This window comes from Cloeon dipterum, chromosome 3 (assembly GCF_949628265.1).
Source record: "Cloeon dipterum chromosome 3, ieCloDipt1.1, whole genome shotgun sequence".
Lineage (NCBI taxonomy): Eukaryota > Metazoa > Arthropoda > Insecta > Ephemeroptera > Baetidae > Cloeon > Cloeon dipterum.
In genome coordinates, this window is record NC_088788.1 from 25286902 (window position 1) to 25307709 (window position 20808).

A 20808-nucleotide genomic window follows, 5' to 3' on the forward strand; every position below is an offset into this window, starting at 1 on the left:
GGATATTTTAGCTATCAAAGTTTCTTATGGGAAAACCCTTCTTTTGGCGAGCCAGCAGAGTATTTACGACCAAAGGCATTTATATCTTTGATATTCTTGGCAACTTTTCTCAAAATCCTTTTCACAGCAAAAATTTACTCATCTACCAAAAAATCGTAGTATGGAAAGCTTAAAAAATGATTAAATCTAGAAAAGAAAAGGAGGTTTCAAAGCAAAAATATCAATAGTCTTATATTACAACTGGCCACATTCAACGAGATTTTCTATAATGGACAGTAAAATGAAAAAAATATTCCAGCACGTTCTTGTACTGCACAGTTCTTGTTTTGGTCTTTTACCTGCAAAACAAAATGCACACTGGAAAGTTAACTGCTGAAAATCAATCACTGCATGTTAGCAGCAGTAAATGACCAGTGAATTTTGTATTTTATAAAAGATGTAAAATCTTAAAATCAGTTAAATACATGTGATGAGTCAAAATCAAAAAATAAAACATGTTAGAGAGGGCAAAATTTATAAGGTAAACTAGTTGATCAGTTGATTAATACCCTGACAAGGTTGAAATATGCCAAGAAAAGTGCGGATATAATAATGTATTTCTTTTAGGTCTACCTTTTCTAAAATGCTGAGAATGCACTAAATAGATGGACGATATGACCTAGCCTTTGTTTTCTAAAAAACACTCTCGCTTTTTCACTTGCCAGGGTGTGTAGGTAATGACGATGGTTTGCCCGTACTCGGTAGTTGAACATCAATCATCGCGCCCGATCGAAATCAATAAAAGTCTTACCAACACTGGTGGGTAATTCATTATCCGATCACACACAGCCCGCTTTAAATTCCGTTCCGCGTTTCCCCAAGAGCTGGAAAGATGAGCCGGACGCACGCATGCAGCTCCGCCAAGAGATTCCGAATCCGTGATAACCAAAAGATCATCAATACGATGCGCCGCGGAGCCATAAAAAATGGGAAATTTTCACTTTCAGCCGGCGAGGAAATATTAATAACCGCGCCGAAAGACATGAAATAAATTGATAGTTTGTTTACTTTCAATTATTAAATGTGCAGCTTTAACAGAAAGAAACACGGAGCAGCCGCGAGCGAATTGCGTTTCTTCATTCTGCTCCTAATGCATCAGGAAGGATTTTTACATTATTTTTTAATTAAAAACACGGCTTAGTGGCGTGTGAGTCGAGACTTCCAGCATTTGGCAGTAAATTAATAAGGAAATTTGAGAGACGCTATTAGCGGAACAATATTTGCACGTGCAAAATTTGCAATTTTAGGGAATAGTCAAGGGAGAGTTGCTTTCAAATAGGCCTGCGTAGAGGCGGTGAGAAGTAATCAAGCGAAACCACAAAAGTTTATGGTTTGTCAATAATAGCAGCACTTATGTTAAATTTATAGCTATAGCTTCAAGTGATGGATGATTGAAAATTTTCTCTGAATGATTGTTTATAAAAAATTCTTTAAGCTCAATGGCTTTTGCATCAAAGAAGAGAAATCTTTAATGAAACTGTTTCACATTAAACACGGGCTTATAGCTATATATGGCCTTTACTTGCAGTTGCAAGTTTCCGTAATTCAATTGAGAGCTTGATTGATCCAAAGGAAAACTTGCGTTGATCCAATTTTAATGGGATAACTGCACATCTTGATAGCACTTACAAGATTAGCTAGTGTTTCACACATAAAAGTGTTTGATTTTTTTTGTAATCAAAGTTCAAAACTTTTACTCTGAAAAGCCGACCAAGCACTTTTAGGAAAATAATCACGAGTGCCAAAATAATGGGAAATGTTCATTGTGATAACAATAGCAAATTAAAAATTAAGTAGGAGCTGCAATTATCCGCAATTCCAAAGAACGAGAAGTTGTCGAAATTTAAGCTAGATGGTTGCCTCAGTCTCATAAGACTTGTCTCGGTCGTACGGGACTAGTTTGGATTCAGTGCAATTTTAATTGGAATTTACGAGCGATCGGAACTTTTTAATTTGCGGACCCCGCGTCGCGGTTGATGATAATTCAGGCGATTAAGTGAGAAGGAAAGAGGGCTGGCTGTGACTTAAATTTGCCAGCGCAGATTAAATAATGGTGCAGGAGCGAAAGTCGAAAGCAAAAACGGCGGCAGCGGCTCGCGATCAAAGATACATTTTGTACCGAGCAGACACCACAGTGTATTACAAGTTAAGCAAAGTTGTCCGCTGCTTTTTGACACTGGCCGCGGCTCGTTGCCTCGCGCGCGGTGACATTTTCATATAAAAGTTGAGAGCAGCTCTCTCGCGTTCGTCCATTTAACAGCTCACTCGCAATGACTTATGGACGCGATACTTTCTGCCGGCTTGCGCTTCGATTCATCATTTTTAATTTTATAAGTATGCGCGAGCACGCCGATGATAAAATCATGATGGATTGCGCCCGCGCCGCTTCATTTATTTTCACCAGTGGATCGGAAATTCGTACAATTGATTGACCGCGGCCGACTGGCCGCTGACTGATGCGCTCGATTTGCTCTCTTCAGGGGAAACTCCGCGCTTCCATGCTCCTTGCGTGTGTGTAACTTTTGGCATTTCAAGCAACTTTTCAACCACGGAATAGAAATCGATGGCTGACAAGTACTATCGGACACTGTTCTGCGATGATTTATTTTATGATTCCGATGGAATTACCTATTCTCTTTGAAGTGGTAGATTTTAATTTTTGATTCACTTGGATGCTCACAAAATGTAAATTAGCCAAAACTTTCATTTATTTTCTGCAATGTGATTATATCTGCGTGCACACAACTCATTTATTCTGACATAAATTTCCACATGTAAATTTAAAAAATGGTACTGTCAAATTGAAAAAATTTCAATAAAAGTGGATCCGCACTGCTCATTTCATGAATTACATTCGCCTCTACTCAAAAAATTGGTTTTCAGTTAAAATATACCAAAGAAAATCGCCTTCAAAGTTTGTGTGAATTTTAAATAACGGGTCCTGTCTGCTCACTGAAAATTATTGTGGTTTTTATCTCCATAAGGGCGGTTTCCTGCGCAAACCGCGCATCATTGGTAAGCTCGCGACCAGGGAAATCAAGATCAAGTAAAAAATGTCACAAACCGTTATATTTTTTGAGATATCTGAAACAATTTGATTTTTTGGAGATAAATTGCAGCTAATTGAATCCACCAACTCCTTGCTAGAGCGTAGAGCGAATAGAATGTAAATATATTGTAGCGGTTCCCGCTCACACTCGCGTTAACTCAGTTTGTAACCTATAGATGTCGCTATTCTTTGTGATAAGCTTTTCTCATTTACCCTGTATAATTTACCTTCACTGACCGCTCACCTACGCACGCATACGGTCATGTCGCATTTACCTCTCCGGCCGGGAGTATAATGTCGTGCGCATATATGACGCTTGTAATAACTTATAGACCCGAAGATAATACCGGGGTAAGCATTGTGTTTAACTGTGATAATAATTATTGTTATTCTCGACTCGCATATTGATGCGTATATTAATTGTTTATATATTGACTTTCCTTTGAGATTTTATTGTGATTATTTATTATGTAATATTTACAGTCTTAATTATGGATTAAATCTACGTCTACAAAGGAACCAGATGCATTTCCTTTTGGCTCGAACCGAGTAACCCACAATATTAAAAATCCTTTTTAATCAAGAATGCCAGAAGCTTCCCCGTTTTATTTTTTCAGTTTTAACTCCAACAGTAATTATCTTCCTTACTCAATACCAATACATGTCGTATAACACCATTTACACTGGATAATTATTTTAAGTCGAAACAACAATAAAGCACTTAATTTAGCACGTGTTTGAATGCATGTAAGTCAGAACAAGAACATGCCAGAGTAAAATTGCTTTTTTCGTTTCGTAACAACAACGCGGAAGTGTGAGAGCATTAAAAGAGAACCGAGGAGAGGAGAAGCAACCCTGGACCCACGAATTTGCCACCCACAATTTGCCATCAAGGCAAGAAATCATCGCTAACGACGCCTTGCACGCACGCAAAGGGTTGAGGCACCAGGATGTGTAATTTCTAGGCGGGGGTGGGTGGGGAGGAGCGGTGCAAAGGTGAGGCATGCCACATTGGACCTTGGAGATGAGCAGACCGCACCTCGAGAGAAGATGAGCACGCACTGCGTCCGGCACGGAATTTATGATATTTTCCTCTCTCACCCGTTCAGACAGCGGATTAATGTATGCACAAAGACGACGTGTTTGTTTTTGTTACATATAATGGAGACCTTGAAAGAAACGAACAAAGGCGGTTTGCGGAATGGTGGTCGGAAAATAGAGGCGAGCGATTTTTTTCGCACGGAGCTAACATGGCAATTTTTATGTCCGTCAAGGGAGGCGTATAATATATTCCCAATTTCCGGACAGGTTGTAAAATTAGAAAGACGCGGGCTTGAGCATTGCCCAGTGAGGTTAGAGGCGAACGTAATAATTCAGCAACTTCTCTCTTCTAAAAGCTTCGCACCTTTTGCCTTTATGGATATTATGTTTCTGAAAGCTGCCGTCTCAATCGCAGATAAGCGTTGCGCGGCTCTAAATCAATAAAAAGCATCTCATTTCTCATTTTGAAAGTTGAGCTTCGGCAAACGTGCCGAGCTGCCGGTGTTTTTCGCGTTTCTGCAATTCCGTTTTCACGCCGTGCGGTATGGAGCATCACGCCACCACGCAGACAAAGGAATAAAATGTATGTGCATATAATGCACCTTTTGTCACGGAAAAAGTGATGAGTTCGTCCATTGTTCTTCCATCTCGCAACAAAGCAGTCAATGCCGGCACAACGAAAAGCATATATGAATAGCAAAATCGAGTGCTTGTTAAATATGAGGCAACTCAATTTGCATAGATTGCGACCGTGAGTATACATCTCCAATGTAAAAATTGTGTCAAATGGATCTCACGCAAATTCTCCGTATTTCGGTGCAACCAAGGCCGTTAGGATTTTTAATAGATAGATCCTAGGAAAACAAACAACAAAACTTTGCTCTTCATTTGCAAAAGGCAGGTATCGGTCTCGAAATGTTGCTTTTGAAAAAAGGAACAGACTGACAATCTTAAAAGAAATAGTCTTTGGTCTGACCATGATTGAAAAGCAGAGAAAACTTCCTCCTGAAAAAAAGCCTACCATACAGCACCTCAATTAGCAACTATCGATTTGCTAACCAAACAGTTAATAGAAACAAGAAAAAAACAAATCGGCACAAAAATAATTTTCCTTTGCCGTTCCGAAGAAAATTAGGCTCATCGTGATCCGGATTCATTTGTTTGCCTCGAATGATCTCTCTCTCTCTCTCTCTCTCGCAGAAAAACATTTTAAATAATTAAAGCAGACTAATTATACTGAATCTTTACAAGGAACGCTAGCAAGTGAAGATGTGTTCAACACGAACGTAAGTTTTTATTTTAAAACCAGAGGCAGCAGCACTCAACGATTGCGCAAAGGAAACGCGATCGATCACGCCTGCAGAATTTATGCACAGGACGAAAACTTTTGTTTCGGGGCACACTCGTGATTGGACTGGAATTAACGCATTATGAAACTGCCATTTCTTCGCGTCGCGGCGAACAAAGGGGGAGGCTTCCTGTGGCCTCCTTGAGAAACGGTTCACTTTCACACCATTTTCACCCTTAGGCACGTGAAAAAAGCGAACTCGGGTGTCACGTCTGTGCTGTTGTTTCACTGGAGGCAGCCACACGGTTTGCTTTCAAATGGAAAATTATCGCCTGCTTTATCGCTAATAACATCGAGAGGTGAGCGGATTGGAGTCAATTGACATCCGCTCTCGCATTGTTGTCAGAGCTAATTTTAATTTGCGCCATTGTTTTTGCTAACGAGTCGAGCTGTTTTCACTCTCGTGTCCGATATCGATACGCCAGGTATTTTCTGTCAAACCGCAATTAGCCGGAGACAATGCGAAATTCGCGCCTCTCGCGATTGCATCACAGAGGTTTTTTATAATGCTGTTACGCGGACCAGTTTCAATTTTTATTGAGCAATAAACAAACCACGTTGCAACCTAGGATCGTATCACACTGGGATTTTAAAACTGCCGGTCATACTTTTTTGCATTTAACTCAAATCTTGATCTGGAGGGTGAAGCTTAAAAACAGACTTGGAAGAATAACGCTGGGTGATCGACATTTTTATTGCTTCATTTAATGGACTTGGGTTCGTTTGTTTAAAGAACTTTCATTGTAATGAATGTACTTTAAGATAAAAGACAGAGGTTTATTGTTATTGTGTAATAAGAGGAGCGATGCTAAAAGTGGTTGGCCAGAGGGGATTTATAAAACAATGCAGTCCAGTTAGATGTCATTAAAAAAACGTTCATATTTTTGCTCTATAGAATATAATTTCTTCTTTCCTCAAAATTTGAGTGTTGAAAATTTCGTGGAATGGTTACATAATTAAATGAAAGGTTGCTTTTTATATTAAAACTTAACGATACAATAAACCGTCAAAATACAATAAAGCATTTAACAAATAAGAAACTTTGCACTCTCAGCGTGAGAAAAAGGGTGTGTTTAGAAACTGAGGAAAAATTTCAGGAATTTTAACCAGAACGTTTTAATACATCAGTGAATTGTGTTCCAGCTCACGATCAGTAGCGCTGGAGGAAACTCTTTTAAAAGGCGGCATGCACACGCTTTTCGAGTGGCATAAAAAGCACAGTTCCATTGTTAAAAATCCATAAAAATCCGCGTGTGGTGCATTTTTATAGTGCCAATGCCAATCCATACACAATTCTGCTGAAAAGGCGCGAAGCCGAATGCGCAGAGTCAATCTTACGTTTATGGCCAACCGGCCCAGACGGACAATAGTGACAATGAGTCGCAGAGAGAAATCAATTTTCAGCCAATATGAACTTGATTGGGCCATTTTTTTATTAAAGCAGCAACGCCTTTCATTGCCGACAAAAGAAGTGTCTTGACAAGAGAACGCACTCCTTGTCGGCAGGCGAACGAGTGGCCAAAACAAGAGCTCTCGGCTGGATTCCGGACAGCAATTTCGAGCAAGTATCCGCACGGAGAAAGTTTGAAGAAGACAGCGAGTGACGCCGCGGTAATGATTTATAGCGCCCAGCAGTGATATGATAAGAGTCATTTGGTGCAATTAAGAAATTAACGTCAGTCATTAGCTTTAATTAAAAGTTCAATTTCGCTAAGCGAGTGAATCCAGTTTCCCCACGTTAAATAATGTGATGGGTTTTGAATTCTAGACTGGCGCTTACTGTTTGTTAAAAAAAACTTGCATAGGTAAAGACAGAAATCAAGTCTTTCATCACGCTAGAAATTAATATCTACGATAAATTTATAAAAAGGATAGAAATATACTTAAGTAGCTTTGCAAATTAAAAATGTTTCACTTGCGGGTTTATGCAAGGTAACCTTCTTTAATGGGTACTTTCTAAAAATATCGAGTGTGAAAAAAGTATAGAAAAAAATGAAATTGCGCAGGGCAACAATTAGTCGATTTCACTGTCTTTAAAAAAAGGAGACACAAAAAAGATTTTCCCGAAAATATTAAGTGCGCTGGCCTAAATCTCTAGTCGAGATCAATCAAAATACGGGAGAATTTCAATGCAACAAAATAAAATAACTTCCCAGAGGAAAACAGAGTTCATCATTTGAAAAGCACATGGCAGGCGGCAAAATTTTGCGGCGTCTAATGATGTCGTTAAAAAATATTTGTTCCATCTGAATTTTCGCTCTTTAAAAATACACAGCAATATTATCATTCTAAAACGAATGCAGGTCTAAAATTGTAAACCCAAGCAATGCACATTAATCCGGCTGCCCAGGCAGACTTCAGTGTGGGCCGATGAAATTAATTTCACTTAAACACACACACACTCGATTCAATTAATATGAAGGCTGAGTAGTGTTTGAACTGGGCGAAACGCATTGGGCGCTGAACACGAATCGGCCCAATTTGGTGGCCGCGAGCGAAATTGCCGTTGATTTCGTTAACACCGCGCGCCGACAAACACAATGGGCGAATTTGCATAATATCGTGCACGCGGCTGCCAAATTGCGATACTTGCAGCACCCACACCGCGCGCGCATTAGTCTACATTAGCAGCGGAGGCCTTGGCTGCCAAGTGCACCTTTTGCACCCATTTCCAACCCGCCATTCATCGCAAACGCGAGTTTTATTGTTTTTCAAAGCGTCGCTCGCTTGGGAATGAGGCGCTGCTGCTGTAATCAGATTCCGTAATTATTTACAATAATATTATGCACAATTCGCAAATGCATTGTTTGAAGTAAATTGCTCGCGTGATCAAAAAACAATCTCGCCGCATTTCCTGCGTTTCCTAAGCATGCGAAGCGTAATGAGAAGAAAAGACTTTACATATTATTTTTTAATGGAAAATGTTTGAATTTTTAATCGTTTAAAGAGCATAGACCGACAAGATCTCGTCTCGGACTGAACATGAAATATTCAGCTTCCGTAACCTGCCTTAAAGTCACCTTGGTTAAAGTATATTTATTTATTCATTTTTGTTACTTCAAATCTTTATTTAGTCATACTTTTAATCCCTTGAGCTGTTTAACAGAAATGAAAAACGAATAAACCACCTTTGTAAGACCAAGGGCTGCACTAAAGCAGAGTTTCCTTTCCTGGGTAAAAAGTGCCTGTTGCTCGTTTTAAGTGATTAAAATTGTTGTTTGTTGCCGCTCACAATCATTGCTGCGTTAGATTACTTTTGAGAATGTGGGATTTTGTTCTGTGCGCACTTTCTTGTTAGATATTTCTTGTTATACGTTATGTTTTACTATTTAAGGCATTAGAAAGAATAAACAAAGGTGGCTATAATGTATAATTTATAAGTATAGCTTGAGTGGGAAACTAATCGAAAGAAAAGTATCGTGCAATAACAAGATTTTATTGTGGACGAATGTAATTGAATTTATCAAGTCATAAGATATATATTAGCAAACTAAATTACGGACACAAAAGGCAATTCATGAAATTGCATGGGGAAATCAGAGCAGCATTTTTTTCCATAGAAAAATGGCAATAAAAAGAAAAAGAAATGCAAGAAGCAATTGTGCAGCCGCGAGCCATTCTAAAATAAGGAAAGTCAGTCAATATGCGAGTAAATACGGGCGAATGCATAAGACACGAGATTCCAATGAGTTATGGAGATAATTACGGTCTATATATGTGATATAATAACAGCACGAAAAAACGGGAGCGTAAATTATGTTTTCTTGGAAAGCAGTTGATCAATGCGGAGAAAGAGAAGCGGGTTTGTTTTTATAGAGCTCGCTTTGCTTAATAAAGAGGTGTAATTACATAAGGGAAATGCCCGAATGATTACAGCTTTACTCTAATCGATTGGGGGCAGATTTTTTCATCGATAGTGAAAAGCACTCGCGCATTTCTAACTGATTTTCGCAAATTCATATCATTACCGAAAGCGGAGCATTGAGTAACAAAGGTCGTAGCCTCTCGGCAACGGAAACAGGGAATTTGGATGCAAATCAGGTGGCAGCCGCGCATTATGAGTCAGAGATTGCCTCCTTTTCTTAGCTCACGTAAATCAGCAAGGAAATTTCGCGTTGCAAAACGCACTCATTCTGGCGCTAGATTGCCCTCGGGCACTGGATGCGTTATGCGTTATACAATCATTTTCTAATGGCGCACCAGGAAAATGACAGACATTACGCAAAATCGGGCTTAATTTTCTAATGAGGTATAAGTATATGTATTTCTTAGATGACAATCAATTGGTTCAGCTTCTTGCTGTTCACACTTTTCCATCACTGCTGCAATGCTGGAGTCGGATGCGAGTGTTTTGTTTCTCGGAATTGAAATTTTTTGTTTGAAAATTAACATGCGAGCAGAATTGTTGCTACAAAGAACAGTTGTCCGGTAGCCTCAATAATTTCGCCACGGTCAACAGCAACAATCAGAAAGGGAGAGTGGAAAACAGCGGCGGCAAGAGACCATTGACCAGCTGCAGCCAGCGTGCTCCAATTTGCTTCTTACTTCATTTTGCACGTATACGCAACGCCAGATTTTTCATTTACATAGCATTGTGGCCGTGAGACTAATTTAAATTAGTTTTTAATGTCGTTTCAAGATCTATTTAATAAATTTAGTTTGAGATATAATTTTGGCTTGGTGATAACCCGTTTAAAAATCAGAGAAGAAAAGCTCGCAACATACAGGAAATTTAATTAATAAAAGAAAATAACAAGTGACTTACTCTGTGTCATTTTGATCTTGATAGGAAAATTTGTTCCTGATCAAAACCAAACAATAAAACCATGATATGTTTTGTTGTTTAGCTATAATTTTTTATCTTTCTCAACTGATTGAGTGTTGAGTTTATACACACTACTGATCCAATCAGTTCATAACGAGATTCTCTGTAATTTGAAAATTGAAGTTGATGATTGTTGTGACGAAGAGAGGAAGGAGAAGCTATTTTCGCTACCATTAGTCGATTCTTGTCCCTATATGTAGTCAAAGTTAATCAGCCCAGTTTTGAAGTGGCAAACTTAGTCAAAATTACACTTCATCAGGGTTCCGCATTAACAAACACGCAGAATCAAACAGGCCGACCGATCTTAATTATAACCATTAGCATCAAAGCATTGTCGGCTAGAGTGACCCGCGTTGACCTACAGCCGAAAAGCGGTTATCACAGATCTCATAAACGATCACCACTTGGCTGGCTCTGTTCCGTGCTCTCCGCCTGAACTTTCTTCTCAAGGATTTGCATATTCCCAGCACACAGCACACATGCCTCATGTGATTGTTTCTTCTTTCCAATTATTCTGTTATGCGTGAATGAATCACTCGGAAGACAGAAATGCAATAATAGTGGCGAATCGACATTCACACAGCCGTCGTGTGTTGTGTGTGCATCGGATGTTGCATCACAACGAGGAAGCACGCGTATTTTAGGTATGTATTTTTTCCATCTCATTATATTCGGACGTCTCATGAGAAAAAATACATATAATAATCTCGCCGTGCAGTTTTAACTTTCCATCTTTGGCCTGCTCCAGAAGTCTAGCGAGTGAGCGTGCCTTTCGGCAGGAGTAAAAGAATAAGAAAAAACCTCTCGCGTACATATACACACGGTACTTAAACACTCAAAGGCAAACTTTTCGCGTGTGTATGTCTTTCTCTTTTTCACCGATGACAATTTTAATTAAGGATAAGTTATGGCTCCGCAATAAGAATGGCGGCTCCGGCCGAAAACACTCACTATTTCAGCGCGATTTCTTATTCGAGACTTGTATGCAAATAAGCGCGGCAGCTCACTACAATCCGCGCAGTACACATACGCGTTTATGTAGAATACGGTGCTCGTGATAAATGACCCCTTATTTATTATTTGCCAATGTTTACTTCTTGTTCTCTCTGCGCGAGTGAATTACAGTTAGCTCGCTGAGTAGCATTAATAAAGAAATATATTTCAATGAATCGTCGTCAGGCGACAGCCGACAATCGGAGAAAATGGAAACCTTTCCGAAAAAAGTTGAATACATGTGTATAACGTGCTCTTTATTTAACCGCAGAAGAACGGACAAAAACGGAATCACCCGCGAACATTGAACACATATGCATGAAGCTTTCCCTTCTATTTGGCAATCCACAGAATTTTCACGCTATTAATCTTCAAGCAAAGGCCAAATGCCCGTGAAATGGAAGCTGAAAAGGCAAATACAAATTTCACTTGTTTCGAATAAATTTTCGTCCAAATCGTTTAGAAATGATTTCCACTCTAGATTATTCAAACATTTTAATAGCCCGTTGTTTTTTTAATACGTTCGATATTTAAATCGAGATTCATTTATTTAAATTAAAATAGTAAAGTCGTTTTTGCAAAGTACTTGAATTCTGGTGAAATTAATTTGACGCGCGTAGAAAGCCAAAGCATTGCTATTACTTATGCAAATTAATGCTCGCAGGCAAATTATTATATAATAATTCTGAAACAATGCGACCACCGCCCTCTCATTTAAACCCAAACTTTGACCTGGGCTGGCCGTAGCTGGAATCTGACCGAGTTCACCTCAAATTCAAGGTGAGTCGTGCACGCGCTTACAAATGTCCAACTCGCCGCCCATTTTCCTGTTCTGCTCACGCAAATCTGGGATACAAAGATCACGGTCGAGTGTCTTTTCGTGGAGAAATATAAAATACGTAATTGATTAGAGGATAAAAAGAGCAGAAAAATCATGCACACGCCTTCAGTTGTTCATGTGCAACGCAGGTAACGCTGAATTAATTATGTGAAGCATGACAGGCCTTATCAAGGCTGAATCAACGAATTGCCGGGAATCCAGATAAAGGAAGTCAGAAATAAATTCAATCCAGTTTTCGCAGCACAAATTATATATTTTCTTTTCATCTTAGCCTTCGAGTTTAAGCATTAATTCAATGATAGCAATTTAACGACTTTTGAGAAATTATATGGCGTGTCAATCCCTCCAGATTGGATAGTAAATTAGAAAAAATATTTAGACCTACCTTTAGACGGCTTATCTGATTTCACAGAAGGTCCATTGCCGATGAAAACTGGCGGTGCTTCCACAGCAGTTTCGATTTCCCTTAGCTGTTCCTCAGCTGCAGGTCGTGGACTCGGTGTCCGAAAATCAAAAGGTTCTGTCTGCGTCTGATGACACTTCGTCGGCGTCTTCTTTGGTCTTTCTTCTGGTGATGTGTCGAGACCAAGAGAAATTGACGCGGGGTCAAACGAGAGCAGCGCTGGGGCAGTTTTAAATACCACGGGGGTTATTTGCCTTATGTCTGAACTCGGTTTTGAAAAACTGTTACTGCTGCTCGCTGTGTCCCGGCGATCAAAGAACGTGCTGGAGATAACCGTTCGACTTGTTGTGACTTCTGCAACAGATTCATTTTGATTTTTTAGTGAATGAGTATGAAATATTTAAGTGAGCAAATTAGTTTTTAAAAAGTTAAACTATGGAGGTTATGCAACGCCATTAGCAGAGAAAAATTACACTGTAAAATGAAAAATAAAATGAACGTAGGAGTCACATAAGTTAATAATAAGGTAAAAATTGCTGTTTCATTCTTCCTAAAAAGGCTCTGAGATTCTTTTTTTAAAGCAAATTAAGTTTGAAGGAAGGAAGATCGTTACGTCGTACAGTTCGCAGGAAATTCAACATGCCGCACCAAATATAAAAATCTTTTGTGCAAGTATTCATAAGCCATGACCACGCCTATACTTAAACCGAAAAGAAAGCAAGAAGCTTTTCTTGCTGGCGTTTTCAAGCAAAAGACATACAAACAAGCATCTAGTAGCACGTAATGGGAAAGTCTATGGATGACACATCGGACACAGCCCGGCATCAGGGCTCGTCAAAAATGTGCATTACAAGGAAGACGATCCAGGAAATTTTGCATCCTTGCTTTCACCGCGAGAATACGCTCACGTAGCAAGAGAACATGCAATGAAAATCGCAGCAGCTGCATTTAAAATGTCAACAGATTAGTCGCGTAAATTATTTTCTTCGGCTGCTGCTAGTTAACGCAAAGCGTTGCAGGAATAGTAATCATCGGCAAAGTAATGCGAATAGCAATTCTTTTATCTGCGAGATCACGTGCCGAGACATAAGGCAGAGGAGACGTCGCCCAGAGACAGATTCGCAGTTATATTTATGCACAAGTCTGGCTAACTAAGTACAGAGATAATTAAGCAACCACCTTTCTCAGAACATACACTGAAGGCACCGTGTATACGATTTATCGAAAGTTTTTTGCGCCAGCAGCAGGACTTTTGTTTAATTAATTGCTCTGGCCGTTCGGCAGCGGAATAAAAACGGCCAACAAAGAGAGGAATGTCTCGAATCCACTCGGCCATTTCTCGGAATTTTTCTAGGGCACAGACACACACTGGTTGCTCGTTTAAGATTCAGGCAGTTCTTTGATCCTCGCAATAATTATTTATGTCATTATACATTCGCGTACAAAATAAATTCTTCCTTTCTCTTTTCAGCAACAAGGCGCGTGTGCTGTACAAGAAAGCAATCTTTCTTTTTTTCGCCTGCTCCCCTTATTTTTTCCAAACCCTGCCGTAATTGAATTCGATATTTCGTAATTATATATCCCGGCACCGTTGCGCATTCGAAATTTATGCTGGAGAACTACATTTATAAAATGTGCAAACGAACACATCTTGCATGACTGCACGAGAAAAAGGACCACTTTTTGTGCGACACATATATCGAGGATTTATTGAGGTGTCATTTCCGTTTGTGTTTGAAAACTCGACAAACTTTTATGACGCTATCTCAAGTACAATCGCACCGAGCGTGAATACGTGTGCAGAAACGACTGACAAAAATATTCTAACGGGAGAATAAAAATCAGTGCAACGAGCTGTTGAAATTGGTAATGCTCCGCGATAAGCGAAATGCCAGCCTTTAGCCCGCAGCTGCAGATTTCTCGCCGAGATTTCGGGACATTTTGAAACGTTCTTGCTGCCACCGCTGCGGTGAAATAATAAATTACCACTTCGCATGGGGACTCCAATTATGACAAGTTTGTGGAAGACAACCAGGTTATTAGTTATACTTTCATACGCTACGCAGGCAGGAGATAATCAAATAAATTTAGATAAGACGTGAGTATATTTATTTAAGCGGCTTAAATTTGCTCAATGTGTGGCGACAATCTTGCTCTGCATGCGGCTCTCGGAGATCGCGAGGAAATCGCAAATTGTTTGCAAATTGCTCTCGCAGTTGTACTATTAATTTGCGATTTGACAGCAAGGTTTCATTAGTGCTGAACGGAAACTACAGATTTACTGTGCAACATCGGCAAATTTATTTCCCCCGCAAGGTCAGCCGGTGTAAAACAGTCAACTTAAATTATGACTTCTTTAAATTACGAATGTATACAGGTATAACAGCTAGATTATTTTCGTATTGGAGATTTTTCCATCAAAATTGATTATTTCAATTTGTATGTACGGGTATTTTGAGCACAGACTACTTTTTATGGCAGCCATAAGTTTATTTCAATTTCCTAATTAGATCAATCTTGAATTTCAGTCAAAATACCCGCATATAAATTTTATTAGCGAAGGTTGCTCCTTAAAATCAGTTACTGTCGTTTCCAAGGATGGTAACTCTTAACATAATTTTGAACACATTATTGGCTGGTTTTAATTATATTCAACATTATTGGCTTGCTTTCAGAATAAAATTAAACTAAAGCATTGACGAGGAAAATTTTCAATTGCGTTTGCTATAGACTAAAAAATGTAATTCCTTACGAAAAAGAAGCAAGACATATGTGTCAGCAGCGCCGATTCCTCACGAGTTCTGAGTTTTATTCTCGTAGCCATAATTACAGAGAGGGTTTGACTGCTCATTTAGCCAGTCGATAAAGGAAAACAGGGTCGGTGGTTTGACATCCATACCTATGGTGGTTTATTGATATGAGATGCGATGAGAGTCTTACACAGCGGCTACCCAAGGGATGAGCAGGGGAGAGAGCTAGAGGTGGCCCGACTTGACCGGTCCGCCGCTAGCAGGAGAAGCGAGATCGCGAGTGTGTGAGTCCGAGCGGGGTGGTTGTATAACCTGCAACTCTCGCTCCTCGCTCCCCTTTGGGCGCCCAAATATTTTACATTGATTGCCTCGTTACACATAATATTGATCGTAATATCGTCAGGTAAAACCCTGACAATATTTCCATGTTTATCCAATACCGATCATCGCAACATTCCACAATTAATTCGCACTGCTTCACCCATCTGCTGCGTCGCGTACATGAGCAATTAGCACGTGGAATGCATAGCAGCATGCAATTTTCCAAATATTCAGTCCATTTGAGAATTAGAAACGCTTGAAGGCCAGGCTCACAATGCGAAACTCTCTTGTGCTCCAGTCCGATACTTATCTTCCCCAGCAGCGAGGGAATACACACGAGATGGTGCACGATCAAACACGATTCAGATCATATCTCGAGCACATCAAAACTAACGACAATGCCTCCGACCGACGGATTATTTGCCTATTTATTTATGAACAAACATCTCTCTCGCGCGCGAGCAGAGAAATTGCTGCCTTGTGTGCATGGCGCATGGGCCGGGCTTGGCAGAAGGAAAGTTTGTCGTCGGTCGGTAGTCAAAAGAATAATAATCATACACCAGGGGAGCCGCCTGTCAAACACATACATAAACTACCTCGTAGTTACTTTTCGAGTGCGAAAAAGAGTGGGCCATAATTATATATCTTTGCAGCGTGGTATTATATCAACACTTCTCGTGAACTAACATTAACTCTGGCGGAAAGTACCGAGTGGAGGGTATGATAGAGCACTCTATAATGTGCACTTGTACGGAGAATAATTGTGCTGCCAACAGTCTTGTTTGGGGCTAAATGATAACGCATGAGATTCTTTGTTAATTTTACTGGGTAGAATCACAAAATTAGCCATTAGGGCAAAATAAAAGTTATAAGAAAATCATTTTACTTGCAAACAGGAAATAAGAGGATAGGACACGACGGATGAATCCTGTTATTTGATATTTTCTAAGAACTTCAATTAATATTAACTGCATATTTTTAGAACAGGACTCGCTGCAAATCAACTTTGATTTGATTGTTTTTTCAAATAGAAATATGTAGTGAATGAAGATTTCTCTGCCTGATAAAAATTACTCGAATATTCTTCGTCACACCAAGCAGTACTTTCCATGGCAAAAAAGCGACAAAGTGTTTTTTATAAACGACCAGCTTTGCAGTCTTCCAGCGGCAAAATGTTTTGCAGAGAGGTCCGCTCATTTTTTCTCCAGCAACAGATTGTGAGAGGAAGCACCACCGCATAAAAATTCATTGCGTACATTCGTAAGTCCCACATATTGCCAAGCAATTTATCAAGACGAGCGCGCATAAAGTAATTTTGCTGGCTGGCTGGCGAATCCACCTGTTTCTTCCGCGCAAATGTGGCGAAGGTGAAATAAAATGCAACAGAAAACGGGCACGGGAAGCGGCTGGCGGCGTTTCGCCCAACAGAGCTCGCCTCTGCGGAGCGCACATCCAAAACAATTACATAGCGTTTACGTCTCGATAATTACGCGCTGAAACCCAAGCATTTTCATTGTGAGAGGAAAAAGCAGCGTAAAATGTTACACGATTTTCAAGCAAATGGCAATATCTGACAATCAAGTTCTTCTTTTAAGATTTTTTACGGTAAAAATTGGCAGAATTTTACAGTTTTTTTATTGAATGTAACTCACAAAAACTGTAAAATGTGTTCATAATTATTTTGAAGAGCTCGTGGAACGTGGAACCTATGATAAATTGTTGTATAGATTTGCTTAGATTTACAAACGAAAGTAATACAAAACAAACTTTCCTACAAAAAATTCAAACGAACTTATAACATGCTTAGCAATTAATTAAACAAATGATGAAAGTTTGTTTTATTTCCTGCTTCTGGGGTACATTAAAATCGGAATTTGATTGCCAGCGTTATTAATAATAAACTTGTAGGTACAAACTCATAGAAGTGGCCGGACAAGCTGTTTTTAATTACCCGCTGACTGACTGACTGACTCAAGAGGGAAGTGGATTTGAACGCGGGACAATAAAGGTCGTTGGCCCTTTTCAGCAATTTTTTCTCCACCCGTCGAACTCGAGAGGCACGATGAATAACGCCAGCTGCCGCATTTCGGGTGCCTTTTTATGTGGCGCCTGTATTTGAACGCCCGCCGGCGCTTAATTACTCAACTTGCGATTTCCATAACAAGATTTTGATCAGATCAGCACGCGCAACACACTTTTTGATGGATTGCATTCCGCTGTGGTTGGCCAGTCAAGTGAAATCAATTATTAGACAAAGAGAAATCAATAGTGATCGCCACGTCATTTTATTACATTTGTTTACGGCACGGTGCAGACTGCAGAGGGAATTCTTCCCATGCGAATGCGGTGAGTCTATTTTCGAATTGATTGCTATGAGGCGTTTTCTATGATAAGACAATTAAAGTCATTGAACAATATCGAAACATGATTTTCTCTCGTACCGCACGGTGCAGCCTCAGGCGTGTATAATAAATATCACTTTTCCGCTGGCTTGAATGTCCATAACGAAAAATTAATGGTTGGTTAAAATACATTTTCAGGGTTCGCTTGAGACGATAGCTAGATAATTGATTGTCCACCAACTTTCACAAGTAATGAAACACTGCAGGCGGCAAGTGTTTGTTTGATTTCCATTGTAACGAGTCTGACGCAAAAAACTTTTAATCCAGGATTCCCTTGTGAATTTACAGTTAAATTATTAAGGAAGTAACAAAATGGACACAATCTTTGACTAAATGTTGGAAATGAGGCGTGCAACCTTTAAAACTTCCTTAATTCAATTCCGTATTGAAAATAAGTCAGTTTTAAATTGGCTAGCGTTGTGCCCCATAAAAATGATTTCCATAACACGAGTTTAAAAGAATATCATAACAACAAAGAGAGAATGTTAATGAAAATTAGTTTATTACGCAGCATCTGTCGAGAGCTCCTTCCTCATTAAAAATGTATTGTTTTTTCTATGAAACGTTATTTCCTATCTAGGACAAGGAAAACAAATATTTTGAGAATTCCACCTTCAACCCATTACGATTGTGAAACACGTTTTCTGTATTTTTGGAGAGTCTTCCTATTTCACGGAGTCGTTCTAAGAGTGGGTGATAGAAAAGCTTGCCTTGACGTGGAAATTAAGAATATTAATTAATTTTGGACCACTTTCCGATGCTGGTGTTTATAATTCATGCATGCGCAGCACCTTGACAATGAGTATAACTTATCTTCCGAATGGATATGCATCTCGCGCTTCAGAACGTCCGCCTTCGCGCCATTAAGCTAATAACAATAGGGCTGAAATAATTAATCGCCAAGGTCTGCACGCGAGTAATTAGCAACGAAGTGGAATGGAACATAAGCATCGGGTGCAACAGCAACAACAACTCGGCCGGTTTATTATTAGACGCGGCTGCCCGCCAATAAAGATTCACGGCCGGCAGTCACGAGCGGACGGATGTGCAACTGGTGTGTGAGTTTATGGTCAAAAAGTGAAACGAGTCGATCGGTTTTACGGCTCATCAACGCAGATCAAACGCGGAATTTTATAAGCCTGCAATGTCCGACATGAATCACGCTGGTGCTTCGATTCCGTGTCTAATTATGTGCACAGCGAATCTCTCAGGAATCCAGGAAATTGGTGTGCGTTCTCACGACGTTAATAAAATCGAAATGGAGGTGTGCAATTTGTCAAAATTAATTAGGAGATCTCTATTTCGAATATTATATGCGCATACATATGATTTCTTATTAATTTATAATTAGCATCGTGCATGTTCTTGGCGAGATATGAATTTTGCTTTTAATGCCAATAAGAGATACCGGGAATGTCTAAATGGCGCTCGTCCAAATTTTTCAAAGGAAATCACCGAATGTGATTGAAATCATTTATCAAATAGCTACGAAGAAAAAAGGAAAATTAAACGCTAAAAATCATTTCTTTAGAAAATTGCTTGGTCCTTGAATTATTTCATCGATTGCTCATTTGTTAAACCCAACATTTGCGGGGCCATTTCTTCAATCCAGAAGCCACAGAAATTGTTCTTGGAAATACCAAAACTGGAAATAACCGAAAGTTTCATTTCTATCCACAAAAGTCGAAGCGTAAAGAGAGGAATTTCACCTTGACCGAGGAAACCACAAGATCATCTTTGAATGGTACTATGTGCTCTGCCAATTTAGTCATGTCCGAGCTGCCCTCCAAACTACTCCAAGACTGAATATTACCCTGGTTCAAGTGCACGCGAGCAATCATTCGCGTAAACAAACAAACAATATGTAAGATCATTTGATCAAATACATTTATCACGAGCAAAAAAGTAAAAGACATTTCGGCCTTCGCAGCAGCAGCATAACATATCGTGCCGAAATACAAACACAAATCAGAGCTGAACCACGAAATTTAGTCGGAATAATATCCGCTGCTCCCCCCTAGTGGGCAGCCGCACCAAAAATCCAGTTCTTGACCTTTCTCCTGGTGAACAGAACAATCGGCAGGATCCGGAGGAAATTTTAACGTCGGCGGTGGCCCTTGCACAACCTGCTGCGCGGTCGGCGCCTGACACGCCCACGTCACGCGGCTTCAGGAATAAGAATGCGATTTTACACGCACAATCATAATAATAACAAAGCGAAACGAGAAAATCATGTTTTCGACCAATAAAGCGGCTATATGCAGAGATTACGAACTGGACCAGCAGCAGCAGCCCACAATAAAATCATTTTAACAGGCGTGATGTAACAATACTGAGTGAAAGTGATTGCACTGCCCCCTAATGCAAATAGCTGGTCGGCCAGACTGAGTTGGACATCAGCTCTGCTTAAATTGTTTTCAACACACAACAAACTACTTCCTCGTCCACCTGCTGGCGCGGCTGCTCCAAAAGTGTATCGGCAAGCCGTGCGCGTTCGTTTAGACGCGCGCGCGGCGAGATCAAATCCGGTTTCGTTCCACGTAGATGAATTTATTGGATGGATATCAATGAAAGGGACAGTTCTCCTCTCGCAAAACAGGTGGAGACTTTTTGCGCTAGATATACTTTTTGCCACTGATCGCAGCTCATCTGAAACCGCGTGTTCTAATTCTGATGCGGAGGCTCTCAGAACTAAAAACGGAATCCAGTTCACTTTTCTATTTAGTAAGTAATAATTAGTGAAAAAAGTATTTCACGACAGTGCAGCATTGGAATATTTACACGAAAACTCAATTT

General features: G+C 39.8%; 1 protein-coding gene across 2 annotated transcripts in view; it reads right to left on the reverse strand.

The window, feature by feature from the left end:
- Positions 1–20808, reverse strand: part of LOC135941557 (centrosome-associated protein 350-like) — a 102942-nt gene that overhangs the window by 26972 nt on the left and 55162 nt on the right. For both annotated transcript variants that reach the window (XR_010574992.1, XM_065487176.1), the window contains exon 5: positions 12522–12893. Coding sequence is in view for 1 of the 2 variants with exons in the window: in XM_065487176.1 (XP_065343248.1) it covers positions 12522–12893 (372 nt within the window). In the remaining variant the exon portion in view is untranslated. The remainder of the gene's footprint in view (positions 1–12521; positions 12894–20808) is intronic.